This window comes from Hypanus sabinus, unplaced genomic scaffold, assembly GCF_030144855.1.
Source record: "Hypanus sabinus isolate sHypSab1 unplaced genomic scaffold, sHypSab1.hap1 scaffold_410, whole genome shotgun sequence".
Taxonomy (NCBI): domain Eukaryota; kingdom Metazoa; phylum Chordata; class Chondrichthyes; order Myliobatiformes; family Dasyatidae; genus Hypanus; species Hypanus sabinus.
Window position 1 is genome coordinate 317,507 of NW_026781291.1, and position 16,312 is coordinate 333,818.

The 16,312-nt window shown below is 44.4% G+C and overlaps 1 protein-coding gene across 3 annotated transcripts in view; it reads left to right on the forward strand.

The window, feature by feature from the left end:
- The window catches only part of ccdc50a (coiled-coil domain containing 50a), a 144,941-nt gene extending 129,710 nt beyond the window's left edge, over window positions 1-15,231 (forward strand). For all 3 annotated transcript variants that reach the window (XM_059961192.1, XM_059961195.1, XM_059961193.1), the window contains 2 exons: window positions 4,619-4,719; window positions 11,138-15,231. In XM_059961192.1, the coding sequence (XP_059817175.1) occupies window positions 4,619-4,719; window positions 11,138-11,157 (121 nt within the window). In that variant the 3' untranslated portion in view covers window positions 11,158-15,231. The remainder of the gene's footprint in view (window positions 1-4,618; window positions 4,720-11,137) is intronic.
- The last annotated feature ends 1,081 nt before the right edge of the window (window positions 15,232-16,312 follow it).

Genomic DNA, 16,312 nt, shown 5'->3' on the forward strand with positions numbered 1-16,312 from the left:
AGATCTCCAACATCCTGCTGCACACAGTAAAAGATCTCAGCATCCTTAGAAAATAGAGTCTATGTCCTTGTCCTGTAAACAGCCCTGCTGTTGATTTTCCAGTCAAATCTATTGTTGAGGTGAATACCCAAGTATTTGTACTCCTCCACCACCAGAACAGCTTCTCCCAGAATGTATACAGGACTCATCACAGTCCTCTTCCTCCTAAAATCAGTCACCGTCTCCCAGCCTTTGGCCACATTCAGGAGCAGGTGATTCACTCCAGAAACGTGTCCACCAAGCTCCTGCCCAGCTCTGATACAGCCAACCATTGCGGAGTCATCAGGGAACTTCTCCAAGTGGCAAGACTCAGTTCTACTGTAAGTCTGAGGTGTACAATGTGAACAGAAGTGGAGACAGCACAGTCCCTTGTGGTGCTCCAGTGCCACTCGCCACCATCTCAGACAGAGAACTACCCAGCTATACAAACTGGGGTCTGTCTGTCAGGGAGTCAATAATCCAGGAGTTAGGGGATTTGTCTATGTCAGGGGTCAGCAACCTTTACCACTGAAAGAGCCACTTGGACCCGTTTCCCACAGAAAAGAAAACACTGGGAGCCGCAAAACCCGTTTGACATTTAAAATGAAATAACACTGCATACAACGTTTTTTTTTGCCTTTATGCTATGTATAAACAAACTATAATGTGTTGCATTTATGAAATTGATGAACTCCTGCAGAGAAAACGAAATTACATTTCTGCATGCAACAAAAACATTTTGAACTCTGAAAAAAAGACGTTGGGTTGAAGGTTACTTTTAAGTAAAATACTCAACGTCTATTTGAGTCCTTCTTGTATTTATGAAAAACGCCAAACTTAAATTTGCCGCCAGCAGCAAACCAAAAATAACATCAGCCAGCTGTCAGCCTGAAAAATAAAAGGACTATTTCACTGAACAATGAAAAAATATGAATATACATAAAATAATAGGCAATTAAAATATTTATCATACTTGGTTAATGGGATTTCTGCTCCTGGACCTCAGCGCACAGCGTCTGCACATCAGGGCTGTATGATGTCACCTTCATCTTTACACAGGATCGCAAGCTGTCATCTGTGAGGCGTGCGCGATGTTTGTTTTTAATAAAGTTCATGTTGGAGAACACCTGCTCACATACATATGTGGATCCAAAGATCGACAGGACTCCAAGCGCATACTTTTTCATGTTTACAAATGTCGGGCATAGCATTCCATGTTTCGAACACAAGTTTGTCCGGTTTTGGAAGGTTTTCAATATCACTCCATTTGTGATTCTGAGCAAGAACGGCCTTCTGACGGGCAACATCTTCAAGGTCTGCTGTCAAGCGTCTAAACTTGGACACCCATATGTCTTTGTCGGCTATGTCGGCCAGTTCCATCTCAAGATCAGGTTGACTCACACCTGCCAATGCAGTCGTATTCAGTAGGGAAGGATCGATGCTTAAGGGAGTGACCGGGAAGGATAATGTGTTTTTTTCCTCTCTGAACTCACAGAAGCGTTTCCCAAACGATGTTTGCATTGCGATGATTGCAGAATGTAAATACTCCGAAATTATCATGTCGTGACCTTGTTTGAACTCTCTCAAATTGGGGAAGTGAGACAAAGTGCCTTTCTGTAAATCTCTGGCAAGCACTGTCAACTTGCGCTCGAATGCCAAAACATCCTCCAACATGTGCAGGGCTGTGCGTCCTTTCCCCTGAAGAGCTGTGTTCAGCGTGTTCAGGTGCGCTGTCATGTCTACCATGAAGTGTAGCTTTTCCAGCCACTCTGGCTGTTCCAGCTCAGGAAAGGTGAGCCCTTTGCTGCCCAGGAAAGTTTTCACTTCTTCCAGACACGTGACAAAGCATTTCAGCACCTCCCCTTTGGACAGCCACCGGACTTTGTTGTGCAGCAGGAGATCAGAATATGCGCTTTCCATCTCGTCCAGTAACAAACGGAATTGACGGTGATTTAAACTTTTTGCCATTATTTTATTGACAATCTGAATGACAACATCCATTACTTCTGTGCATTCCGGAGGAAATGTTTGAGCGCACAGTGCCTCTTGGTGCAAGATGCAGTGAAAAGTCAGCAGCTTTCTGTCCAGCGACTTCTGCAGTAAAGCCACAAATCCCTTGTGCGTTCCCGTCATATTCGGAGCCCCATCAGTAGCTACTGACACCAGATGGGTGGTCTTTATTCCTTTGGCTCTTAAACAATTCAAGACAGCCTCACAGATGTCCTCCCCCCGTGTTTGGTCTTTTAGAGGTATCAACTCAATCAGTTCTTCCTGTGGCCTGGCAGAGTTTACATACCGGCAGAACAACGCTACTTGTTCAATATCACCTTTGTCTTTAGACTCGTCACAGGCAATCGAGTAGGCCACAGCTGAATTGATGTCTTTAATTTGCTGTCTTGTGATGTCTTCTGCCATTTTTATGGTTCTGTCTTTGACAGTCTTTGCAGAGAGGGGCATATCCCTGATTTTCTGCACAATTTCACTCTTGTTTTTAAAGTCCGTGAATAGATGTTCTGAAATCTTAATGAAAGATTCTTTTATATATTCACCATCTGTAAACTGCTTCCCGTGCCTGACTATTTCCTGACGGCAATATAACTGGCGTATGTCGTTGATTTTCCAGACTTCATCCATTTCTGGAAATGATTTTTGCTCAGATCAACCTTCCGCATCAGTTCCGAAACGGCTTTTTTTCTCTCATCTCCATCCGGATATTTTTGAGCAAAGGCTGCGTGTTTACTCTGGAAATGCCTTGCGACATTTGACTTTTTGTTGTTTGCTAGTTTCTCATTGCATATTAAGCATACCGGTAAACCAGTCTCGTCAACAGTGAAAGCAAATGAATCTGTCCACGTATCATTAAACGTTCTGTTTTCTTCAGTCACTTTTCTTTTTTTAGAATTCTCCATAGTTGGCTTACCTTGGATCGAAAAATTAAAGAAATCGCGCACTGGCGGGTGTCAGGTATTGGCAGTGGTGACGTATATTAATAGCGATAAAAACACGTTGTAGCGGTGTGCTCACGCAGTCAGTAAACTGCAGTCGAATAACTTTATTCGAACTAAACAGCCTTGCTTTTAAGCCTCCCTCAACCCAGCCCCCATGGACGCAGATGCTGCAAAAGACGCGTACTCACAAACCCCCGTAGGCTATCTCCCTTAGCCGGAATGCTGGCTAATTGTGAGCCGTTTCGGATGTGCCAGGAAATGTGTCGCCACACTTAGTTTGTACAAGATCACCATAATCTTCAAATTTAGAATTACATTTCAAAAGCTAACAAACTAACATAAAATACATTTTAATTAAATACTGACCAATTATTTCCCAAAGCCACAGGGAGCCGCAGCACAGAGGTGAAAGAGCCACAAATGGCTCGGGAGCCGCAGGTTGCCGACCCCCGGTCTATGTTGACCCTTTGCAGGTTCTCACTCAGAAGAAATGGCTGGATTGTATTAAAGGACTATAGAAATCAAAAAAAGTGATTCTCAGAATGCCATCAGTATCATCCAGGTGGGATCTGCAACATCATCTGCAACAGGTAGATGATGGCATCTTCCACTCCCACATGAGGTTGGTAGGCAGACTGTAGAGGGTTCAAGTCAAGACCAGCCTCTCCAGCCTGGTCATCACGAGATTTGAGGGCAATTGGTCTATAGTCATTAAGTCCTGATGGAGTCGCCTTCTTCGGTACAGAAAGTCTTCTGTAGCACTGGTATCTTTTCCTGACTCAGACTCAGATTGTGTAGGTGCTGCAAAATACCAGATGGCTGGCTTGCACAGGCTTTCAGTACCCTGGGGCTGATACCATCTGGTCCAGCAGCCTTGCCTTGATGTAGTCACAGTCATGTGGGGGAGGATGGTCATCCCCATCAAGGCAGGATACTCTAAAGTTAGGGGGTTGGAACACAGAGAGGAAGGAGGGGTGGAGTGCAGGAGGTCCTGTATTGAACCTTTTGAAAAACAAGTTCAATTCATTGATCTTATCCAGGTAGTCCTCGATATTTATTTCCTTAACCTTGAAGTCAGTGATCTGCTTCATGCCAACCACATTCTGCTGGAGCTTGTACTCCAGCTTCCTCCTGTAGGATTCTTTGCACTCCCCTCAGTAGCAACACACACAAAATGCTGAAGGAACTCAGCAGGTCAGGTAGCATCTCCGGAGAGGATAAATAGTCAACGTTTTGGGCCCAGACCCTTCATCAGAACTCGTAAGGAAGGGAGAAGGCATCAGAATAAGAAGATGTGAGGGGGAGGAGGAGGAGGAGTGAAGCCAGATGAGGGGAAATGGGGTGGGGGGAGGGTTGAAGTAAGAAGCTGGGAGGGGATAGGTAGAAAAGGCAAAGGAAGAAGGAACCTGATAGAGGAGAAAGGGGAAGCTGATAGGCAGGTGAAGAGAAGAGGAGAAGCAAGAGGCGAGTCAGAGTGGAAAACTGAAGAATAGGGGAGGGGTTAGGGTGAAATCTCTCCTTCCTACCTGATGCCTTTCATTGGTATTATAATGTTAATCGGTTGGAAGACTGGCAGTGTTGGGGAAGAAGTCAGGCGATCTTTCCTTTGGCATCTTCCAGTCAGCCTTATGCTGCAGTTTTCTTTATTGCAGACCTCCTGCCTACCGAGCAGGCTCGGATCACTTGGACCAGAGACCAAGCTCGCAGCGTCCTTCACGTCCAGCCTCACGGCCCCCTGAGTCACCACAGAAAGGTACCGTACAGCCGCACAGTGCTGATCCTCAGCTGGGGGGAATAAAGTGCTGGTGTTGGGATCAAATGTTCTGTCGTATTGAAGCTCTGCGTTCAGGAGTGGGGATGATACCAACACTGGACATGTCGGATTCTAATCTTTTTAATCCAAGGTTCTTTCTGAAGTCCGGAAAGAGGCATAAAACTTCAAAGTTTCAGTGTACACAGTATACAACCTGAAGTTCATCCTCTTCACAGACATCCAGAAAACAAAGATCCCCGTAGAATGATAGAAACATTGAAGCCCCCTCCCTTCACACGAGCAGCAGCAGCAAAGCATCGACCTCCCCACCCATGTTAGAAAAAGCATTGACACACCTACTCCACCCCCACCCATGTCAGCAGAAACACTGACTCCCCCACCCCCCACAATACAGCAACAGAAGGACCAATGACCGTTGATCCAAAGTCCATCAGACAATACAAACAAGCTCTTCAGTATCTCAGACAGAGAGAGAGGGAGGTTGCTCCTGCGACAGTGGGAGCTGTTCCAATATTTCAGTATTCCACGTTGCTTCTCCAAGCCCCCTGCCCCTGTCTGAAGGACCAACAAACTCTTTCTCCATCAAAAGAGAGAGAGAGAGGGATTGCTCGAGTACAGGGACCTTCCTTCAACTGTAGCCAGCGATCAGCAGCCACACTGCCTGCTGTCTTGGTTCCGGCCTCGATTTTTTAGTCTCCGTCAGTGAAAGCGGTGAGGAATCGGGTCACCCACTGAGCCAGTCCCCAACTTCCAACCTCCCTGCCTCGAGGCAACACATCTTCCAGGCTATTCGTGGAGAACTTGTTGCTTCACGATCATTTTATTAAGCACTAGTAGAGCAAAGAGAATTGGAAATGGAGAGTTAGTGAAAGTCTAGTAGCAAAGAGCAGCAAAAGAATAAGGACTATAAGATAGCGGTTTAGCCCTTCTTGTACCCCATAGAGCGGAGCATTCCATCAAATACGTAGATAAAAGATAGCCAGGCACGATTTAAATAGTGTGATGCTAGAGAAGCTTCCAGAATCATGTAAAGAACTGTAACCACTAGTTCAAGTTTAATTGTCATTCAACCATTCATAAATACAGCCAAGCGATACAGCATTCTTCTGGGGCCAAGGTGTAAAATACAGTACCAGCAGTGACACATGCATGTACCACATATAATTATGGTAACAGTAAAACATACAGTCACAACAAAATAACTTATAGCCCGAGTCTCTGAGTGTCATGGCCTGTAGGCTGCTGGTGTAAGGAATGATTGCCCCGACACCCAACTCTCCCACAACCTATCGACTCACTCTCAAGGACTCTTCATCTCATGTTCAAAGGTCCAATTTAATGTCAGAGAAATGTATACAATATACATCCTGAAATGCTTTATCTTCGCAACTATCCACGAAAACAGAGGAATGGCCTGAAGAATGAACGACAGTTAAATGTTAGAAACCCAAAGTCCACCCCAGCTCCCCTCTCTCCCGTGCATAAGCGGCAGCACGCAACAATCCCCCCCCTCCCCTCACCGACAAAAAAAAAACATCAGCACCTGTCGCGAGCACTCAAGTGTGAGCAAAGCAATAGCAAAGTCGCAGACTTGCAGTAACCCCAGAGACTTTGCGTTTCACCCAGTATACAACATACTCTCTCTCTCTCACTAATAAGGGAGAAGGGAGTGTCTCCGTTTTCCCAGCAAGCAGGGAGACATAACAATCAGCTCACTGGTTTATGACGTTAAAAGTCCATTGTGTCGCTTTTTTCAAGCTCTGTGCCAGAAGATCTCAAAGATCTCAGGTCACTGAGCGCACTGCCACAGATAATCCGATTCCCCCAATAACACACGGGTCTCCTGCCGTGACACCGACCCTCGATCCACCCATCTCCAGAGCCCCGAGATCCTCGGCTTCCAAATCCGAGCCGGACTCTTAGGCCGAGCCCTTGGTGTGCCAAACAACAACGATCGCTTATAAAACCCCAGGAGCAGCTCCCATTCCCACAAAGAACCGAAGTCAGCATGTAACTCCAGGTCAGGGTCTTCAAAAGAACCCTGAAAAGGAAAAATAAAGATATTAATGATGGAAATAGAGCTGCTTCTAAAGATGGAAGCAAAGGAGTCACTGCTTAGCACCATCATTATTCTGTTCTGCCTCTTCTCCTGGTGATATTTATTGCTTTTTTTTCTCTTCGTATTTGCCATGAACGCCTGCAAGAAAATGAATCCCAAGGTTGTATGTGCTGTACTGCACTGTATTGCTCTGTGTTCTGGGTTATATCTGTCTCAAAAATAATTGCCAGTGTCAGAAAGTGGTAGAAAATGATTGAGTATTTGAGATGAAAAGCACAGATGTGCGTAAGAATAAGCAAAATAAGTGGACTTGGGTCATCATATCGTCTGCCAGTAATGATGTTGGCACTTGCTAATGTTTTCCCTTCACAAGTCCTGGTTTCTGTTTTATCCTCGATCTGCCAACTGCACAGGCAGGTTCCTCTTGGAGTCCAACCAGTCAGTATGACCTTCTGCAAACTCCCAAGCTGTTGGGCCAGGAAGCCAGCACTAGGACTAAACCTGGCACACACACAATGGTTCCATTGAGAGGTCAGCAAAGAGGTAAATGGAGCTGTGTTATTTTAGTTGGTTTCAGTGTCTTTAATTCTTTACATGTGGTTCTACATGGAGCAGTACAGCACAGTACAGACCCTTTGGCCCACTCTGTTGTTCCGACCTTTTAACCTACATCAAGATCACTAACCCTTCCTTCCCACGTAATCCTCCAATTTTCTAGCATCTATCTTAAATGTCCCTAATGTATCTACCTTTACCACCATGCTGGCAGTGCGTGTCACACATTCACCACTCTCGTGATACAAACTTATCTACGACATCCCTCAGTACTTTCCTCCAGTCACTTATTTACTGAGATGCAGCACAGAATAGGTTCTTCTGGCCCTTTGAGCCACGCCACCCAGCAACCCCCAATTAAACCTAAACCAGGACAATTTACAAAGACCAATTAACCTGCCAACTGGTACATCTTTGGACAGTGGGAGGAAACCGGGGAATTCAGAGAAAGCCCACACATTCCATAGGATGGACTTATGGACCCCTTACAGAGGATGGCGGAATTGAACTCTGAATTCCGACACCCTGAGCTGTCAGGCTGCCGCACTAACCGCTATGCTACTGTGACCCCCCCCCAACCCCCATGCCCTCTGGTATTGGCTATTTCTGCCCTGCTGAAGGGATTCCAGTGCTGTAATGTTCTAAGGTTGCTGGGATTTAAGAACCCGAATTTTTGGAAAGATTGAATATGTTAGGACTTTATTCCATAGAACGTAGAAGAATAAGGGAAGATTTGATAGAGGTATACAAAATTATGAGGGGTTGTAGATAGGATAAATGCAAGCAGGCTTTTTACACCAAGGTTGGGTGGGACTACAATCAGGTCATGGGTTAAGTGTAAAAGATGAATGTTTAAGGGAATATGAGAGGGATCTTCTTCATATAGAGGGTCATGAGAGTGTGGAACAAGCTGCCAATGCAAGTGGTGCCTGTGAGCTCAATTTCAATTTACTTTTGAATGTTGAAAGGTCTAGACAGAGTAGATGTGAAACAGATGTTTCCCATGGTGGGGAGTCTAGGACCAGAGAGCACAGCCTCAGGATAGAGGGGCATCCATTCAAAACAGAGATGCAGAGAAATTTCTTTAGCCAGAGGGTGGTGAATTTGTGGAATTTGTTGCCACCTGTAGCTGTGGAGGCCAGGTTGTTGGGTGTATTTAAGGCAGAGATTGATAGGTTTTTGTCTGGCATCAAAGGTTATAGGGAGAAGGCCGGCAACTGGGGTTGAGGAGGAGATAGGAAAAAAGAATCACCCATGATTGAATGGCGGAGCAGACTCGATGGGCCAATGGCCTAATTCTGCTCCTGTGTCTTACAGTCTTATGGTCCTGGGGATTTATCCACCCTGATTTGCCTCAAGACAGCAAACACCTCCTCTTCTGTATTCTGTATGAGGACAATGAAGTCAATGCTGCTTTGCCTCACTTTTGTTTGCCTCCGGAGTACATAAAGATTTCAGATCTCGCCCATCTGTTTTGGCTTCTCACACGGATTACCATTCTGATCTTCTAGAAGACGAATTTTGTCTTTTGGAATCCTTTTGTTCTTAACATATCTGTAGTATCCCTTGGGATTCTCCTTCACCTTGTCTGCTAGAGCGACCTCATGCCTTCTTTTAGCCTTCCTGATCACCTTCTTATGTGTTTTCTTTCATTTCTTAATCTCCTCAAGTACCTCATTTGTTCCTACCTGCCCATACCTGCTATGCACCTCCTTATTTTTCTTAACCAAAGCCTCAGTATCTCCCAAGCCAAGGTTTCCTAAACCTGTAATCCTTGCCTTTTACTCTGATAGGTACATATAAACTCTGTACTCTCAAAATTTCTGTCCAGGTCCCACCTTCCCTGCAATTCAGATTCAACAACTAAGCCCTCTTGCTTCACCATTTCACTTGAATGTTAAGAGAGGGTGCTGAAGAGATGACAAATGCATTGGTCATGATCTTTCAAGAATCACTTGATTCTGGCATGGTCCTGGAGGACTGGAAGATTACAAATATCACTGCACTCTTTGAGAACGGAGGAAGGCAAACGAAAGGAAATTTTAGGTCAGTTAGCCTAACCTCAGTGGTTGGGAAAATGTTTGATTCTATTATTAAGGATGAGGTTTCAGGGTACTTGGACACTAATGATAAAGTAAGGTCAAAGTCAGCATAGTTTCTGTAAAGGGAGATCTTGTCTGACAAATCTGTTAGAGTTCTTTGAGAAAGTAACAAGCCGGGTGGACAAAGGAGAGGCAGTGAATGTCATTTACTTGAATTTCCAGAAGCCATTTGATCAGGTGCCACACATGAGGCTGCTTAACAAGATAATATCCTGTGGCATTACAGGAAAGATACTGGCATGGAGAGAGGAATAAAGGGAGCCTTTTATGGTTGGCTGCCAGTGGCTAGTGGTGTTCCTCAGGAATCAGTATTGGGACCACTGCTTTTCACATTATTTGGCAATGATTTGGATAATGGAATTGATGGCTTTGTGACAAAGTTTGTGGATGACACAAAGATAGGTGGAGGGGTAGGTAGTGCTGAGGATGCAATGCAATTGCAGCAGGACTTAGACAAATTGACAAGAATGGTCAAAAAGTGGCAGATGGAATACAGTGTTGGGAAATGTATAATAATGCACTTTTGTAAAAGGAACAATAGTGCAGACTATTATCTAAGTGGGGAGAAAATTCAAACATCAGAGGTGCGGAGGAACTTGGGAGTCCTTGTGCAAGTCTCCCAGAAGGTTAATTTACAGGTTGAGTCTGGTAAATGCAATGTGGCATTTACTTCAAGGGGAATAGAATATAAAAGAAAGGAGATTATACTGAGGCTTTATAAGACACGTCAGGCTGCACTTGGAGTATTGTCAACAGTTTTTGGCTCCATATCTCTGAAAGGATGTGTTGTCAGTGGAGAGAGTCAGAGGAGGTTCACAAGGATGATTCTGGAAATGAAGAGGCTAGCATATGAGGAGCGTTTAGCATCTTTGGGCCTGCACTCACTGGAATACAAAGATGGGTGGAGGAGTAGGTAGTGTTGAGGAAACAGAGAACCTGCAGAGAGACTTAGATAGTTTAGGGGAATGGGCAAAGAAGTGACAAATGAAAGGCAATGTTGGAAAGTGTATGGTCATGCACTTTGGTGGAAGAAGTAAATGGGCAGACTATTATTCAGATGGGGAGAGAATTCAAAATGCAGAGATGCAAAGGGACTTGGCAGTCCTTGTGCAGGATACTCTGAAGGTTGACTTTCAGGTTGAGTTGGTGGTGAAGAAGACGAATGCACTGTTGGCATTCATTTCCAGAGGTATAGAATGTAAGAGCAGGGATGTGATGTTGAAGCTCTATAAGGCACTCATGAGACCACACTAAACACAGAGGAATACTTCAACCAAATTTCCAATTTATCCTTTAGACCGGATGTTGGATTTGTTCAGCTTCTGATCAGGGCTAACATTGGGATGCCACAGTAGCATAGCTCAGAGCGTCAGAGTTCAACTCCGGTGTCCTCTGTAAGCAACTTCGTATGTTCCTTCTTGTGAGCATGTGGGTTTCGTCCAGGAGCTCCGATTTCCTCCCACAGTCCAAAGACGTACCGATTTTTCGGTGGATTGGTCATTGTAAATTGTCCTGTGATTACGCTAGGGTTAAATTGGTGGGTTGCTGTGTAGCACGACTCAAAGGGTTGTATCTGTAAATAAAAAAACATTCTTCCTTGAACTGACCTCCGGGATTTTAAGATGGTGTCTATCAGTTACCACTTTGTGCTGAGCAGTTACTAATTGGAGTTTGTGTTCAGTTTCCTATTACAGGCAATGATTGAAGTGACCAGCAAGTCTCGTAAACGAAGAGGATTAAGGTTGTGAGAGTTTCGCCGGGGGATTGGGCCAGCATTCCTGGGCAAAACGCAGCCTGTACTTCCTTTGACTCATCAACGCAGGGACATCCAGCACACCGGAATGTAGTGAGGCAGTGCACAGCAATTTGTCTTACAAGCAACACAGTAATTGGTCTTACAACTTTAGTCGTCACTGTTAATGTGTTTGCACAAACAGCAGGAGAGAGACCCGAAATGTTTTTTTTAAATTAACAATGTTAAGTTGTACTAACCTTTTATATTTTTTTGTTAACCAATTAACCAGGGCTTCAGCTGGTCTTTGTAGCACTCTGCTCACCTCGCATCTACAGCAGAACCCTCCCTCCCTTGACTGCCCCTCATTCATCTTAGCTTCACCATCAAATTGTTGCATTAAATGATGCAGTGGATTCAATGCTGGTGGAGTGATTGATTTTATTATTAGTCGAGGAAGTGAGCTCAAAAGTCAGGAGGTTATGTTGCAACTTTATAAAACTCTGGTTAGTCCGGTCGGGAGTTTTGAAACCATTTCTGGTTGTGCCACTACAGGAAGGATGCTGAAGCTTTGGAGAAGGTGCAGAAGAGGTTCACCAGGATGATACCTGGTTTAGAAGCTATCATGAAAGGCTGGACAGACTTGAGTTGTTTTCTCCAGAGGCTATGGAGAGATCTGATAGAGATTTACAGGAGTCCTCCACTTTACGATTGTTCGCTTTATGCCACTTTGCTTTTACAAAAGACCTACATTAGTAACCTTGTTTTGCATTACAAAGAGGATTTTCGCTTTTACAAAAATTTTTCTCATATAAATTAACGGTTCTTCGCTTTATGCCATTTCGGCTTAAGAAAGGTTTCATAGGAATGCACTACCTTCGTAAAGGGGGAGGCACCTGTATAAGATTATGAGATGCATAGATAGAATATTCAGACGGTATCTTTTTCCCAGGGTTGAAACATACCAGAGGACATGATTCAAGGTGAGAGGGGGTAATTTCAAAGGAGATGCGAGGGGTAACTTTTTTATACAGACAGGTGGGTGCCTGGAATGTGCGGGCTGGGTGGTGATAGAGGCAGATACATTAGGGACATTTAAAACATGTGTACTTTACACTTTCCAACATTGTATTTCATTTGCCACTTTTTTGCCCATTCCCCTAAACTATTTAAGTCTCTCTGCAGGCTCTCTGTTTCCTCAACACTACCTACTCCTCCATTTATCTTTGTATCATTGGCAAATTTAGCCACAAATCCATTAATCCCATAGTCCAAATCATTGATGTACATCATAATAAGCAGCAGTTCCAAACCTGACCCCTGTGAAACTCCACTGGCAACAGGCAGGCAGCCAGAATAGGATCCCTTTATTCCTACTCTCTGTTTTCTGCTGAACAGCCAATGCTCCACCCATGCTAGTAATTCCCCTGTAATTCCATGGCCTCTTATCTTGCTAAGCAGCCTCATGTGCAGCATCTTGTTAAAGGCCTTCTGAAAATCCAAATATAGCACGTCTACTGCATCTCCTTTGTCTACGCTGCTTGTAATTTCCTCAAAGAATTGCAGTAGGTTAGTCAGGCAGAATTTTCCTTTCAGGAAATCATGCTGGCTTTGGCCTATCTCTTCATGTGCCTCCATAATCTCATCCCTAACATTCTATTCCAACAACTTCCCAACCACTGATGTCAGGCTAACAGGTCTATAGTTTCCTTTCTGTTGCCTCCCATCCTTCTCAAATAGTGGAGTAACATTTGCAATTTTCCAGTGATCCTGTACAATGCCAGAATCTATTGATTCTTGAAAGATTATTGTTAATGCCTCCGGAATCTCTCTAGCTACTTCCTTCAGAACCCAAGGGTGCATTCCATCAGGCCCAGGAGATTTATCCACCCTCAGACCATTAAGCTTCCTGAGCACCTTCTCAGTCATAATTTTCACTGCACATATTTCACTTCCCTGACACTCTTGGATGTCCAGTATACTGCAGATGGATGTCTTCCACTGTGAAGAATGATGCGAAATATGCATTCAGTTCCTCTGCCATCTCTGTGTCTCTCATTATAATATCTCCAGCGTCATTTTCTATTAGTCCTATATCTGGCCTCAACTATTTTTTACCCTTTATAAACTTAAAAAAGCTTTTAGTATCTTCTTTGATATTAAGCACCAGCTTCCTTTCATAATTCATCTTTTCCTTTCTAATGACCTTCTTAGTTTCCTTCTGTAAGTTTTTAAAAGCTTCCCAATCCTCTATCTTCCCACTGGCTTTGGCTTCCTTGTACGCCCTCTCTTTTGCTTTTACTTTGGCTCTGACTTCACTTGTCAGCCATGGTAGTGTCCTTCTTGCATTCAGAAATTTCTTCTTATTTGGAATATATCTATCTTATACCTCCCTCAATTTTTGCTGAAACTCCTGTCATTGCTGCTCTGCTGTCCTTCCTGCTAGTGTCCCTTTCTAGTCAACCTTGGCCAGTTCCCCTCTAATGCCATTGTAATATCCTTTATTCCACTGAAATACTGACACATTGGAATTTAGTTTCTCCTTCTCAAATTTCACAGTGAACTTGATCATATTGTGATCACCATTTCCTAAGGGTTCCTTAACCTTAAGCTCTCTTATCACCTCCAGATCATTGCACAACACACAATCCAGCACAGCCGATCCTCTAGTGGGCTCAACAACAAGCTGTTCTAAAAAGCCATCCCTTAGACATTCTACAAATTCTCTCTCTTGAGGTCTAATACTGGCCTGGATTTCCCAATCCACTTTTATTTTAAAATCCCCAATGATTACCATGACATTGCCCTTCTGACACGCCTTTTCTCTCTCTCCTGCTGTAATTTGCAATCCACATTCCAGATGCAGTTTGGAAGCCTGTATACAACTGCCATTAGGGTCCTTTTACCCTTGCCATTATAAACTATCAGATCTCCCTTCAGCCTCTGCCTGTCCGGAGAAAACAACCCAAGTTTGTCCAGGCAGCATCCTGATAAACCTCTTCTGCACCCTCTCCAAAGCCTCATCATTTTTCCTATATTGGGGTGACCAGAACTGTATACAATACTTCACGTGTGGCCTAACTAGAGGTTTATATAGCTATAAATTTTGAATTAGTGGCCTACTTGTCCTGTAGACTTGCACTGGTAGAGTCTGTATCTAGCTAAGAAAGGATGCATGAACAATTTTTTTTCATGGATTTGCAAGGTCACTTGCTCGCATTCTGCTGTGTTGCTGCTTGGCTGGGTGGAAGAATGTTTTATTTATTCAGATCTGCAGGGCTGTGTTCAGCAAATTCTCAGGTAGAGGTGGCTTGTGGCCATCTTAAGCGAATCCAGTTGCTGAAGGTGTGTGGGATCAGTCCGCCTTGTCTGGAGAGAATGAAATATCAATGAGTGGCAAACTGCTGGGCTCTGTTTACCGAGTATAACGTGAGTTCAAAATGTACGCTCTTCAAAAACTGGTAATATTTTTGATAAAAACATCATCCGTGGTACCCGCCCTTCAGCCCACAATGTTGTGCTGAACCAATCAAATGGCCAACTAAACTGATCTCTTCAGCCCACACAATGTCCATATCCTTCCATTTCCCTCACATTTATGTGTCTATCTGCCTTATCAAAACGTCTCTTAAAAGGTCTCTAGTGTATCTGCCTCTACCACCATACCAGGGCGCACATTCCAGACACCCCCCACTCTCTGTGGAAGGAGAAAAGTTACTTGCCCCTCACACCTCTTGTGAAATTTCCCCTCTCACCTTAAATGCAAGCCCTCTGGTATTAAGCATTTCAATTCTGGGAAAAAGATATTGTCTCTCTACTATCTCTGTGGCTCTCTTAAATTATAAACCTCTATCAGATCTCCCCTCAGCCTCTGCCAAGCAGATTTCATCCTAACCAGTATCTTGCTTTCCCCAAATGTCCAAAGATCCCAAACTCTCCAAACGAACTTTGCTTGGTTGTGTAGGAAATGGTCATAATGTAACGTGCGGCTTTTATGGAAAGAGCTGTTCCATCGGCAACTGCATTCCCCCCCTCCCAACCCCTGCATCCCCTCTGGTGGAGCAGCTGCCCTCCTGCAGATACTACATGTTGCATGTGTGTCTTGTCAAGTGAGTGTAAGCCACTGGTGCATGTTGTGTGTGTTTCATGCTGCCCCGTCTATGTTGAGCAGTTGGGGTGAGCAGAGGCCTTACACGGCCAAGCTGTGAGGTCTGGCTGAAGCAGCTGACCCATTTCTTTAAGCAACATACACAAATATTGAAGGAACACAGCATGTCAGACAGCATCAATGGAAGTGATTGAACAGTCAACATTTTGGGCCAAGGCCCTTCATCACAACTGGAAAGCAGGGGGGAAGATTGCAGAATAAGAAGGTGGAGTGAAGAGAAGAAGGACAAGCTGAAAGGAGATAGGTGAGGTCAGGTCGGTGGGGGAGGGATGAAGTAAGAGGCTGGGAAGTGTTAGGTGGGAAAGGTAAAGGACTGAAGAAGAAGGAATCTGATAGGAGAGGAAAGTGGACCATTGGAGAAAGGGGAGGAGGAGGGGGGAGGTGATAAGCAGGAGAGGGAAAGAGGTACAAGGGGGGCCAGAGTGAAGAACTGAAGAAGAGGGAAGCAGGAGGGTAAAAAATTGCTGGAAGTTGGTGAAATCGATGCTCATGCCATCTGGATGGTGACTACCCAGATGGAATGTGAGGTTGCTCCTCCAAACTGAAAGTGCCCTCTTTGTGGCAGAAGCAAAGGCCATAGACCATTTATTCAAGAGTAATTTGTGACTATTTTAATTGAATTACCCACAGAAAGGTGGAGTGCAGGGTGTAGAAGGAACCTCTGTCAATCTGTATTTCATATGTCTCAGATTTCCTAGAAAACTGTTCAATGCTGTACTGTATACTCCTGATTCTCCAGACACCGAGCTTTCCCTGTGAAAGAGAAGCAGCCTGCACTTCAGCCACATCTGAAACAGGCTGAGCTGGGATTGTGCCGGCTGTGAGTCTCGCAAAAGCTTTGCAGTGCCAACTGAAAGATTGACTTTCAATTCCCAGTGCTGTCTGTAAGGAATTTGTACATTCTCCCTGTGATCGAGTGTATTTCCTGTTCCAGTTGCTCCAATTTCCTCCCTCAT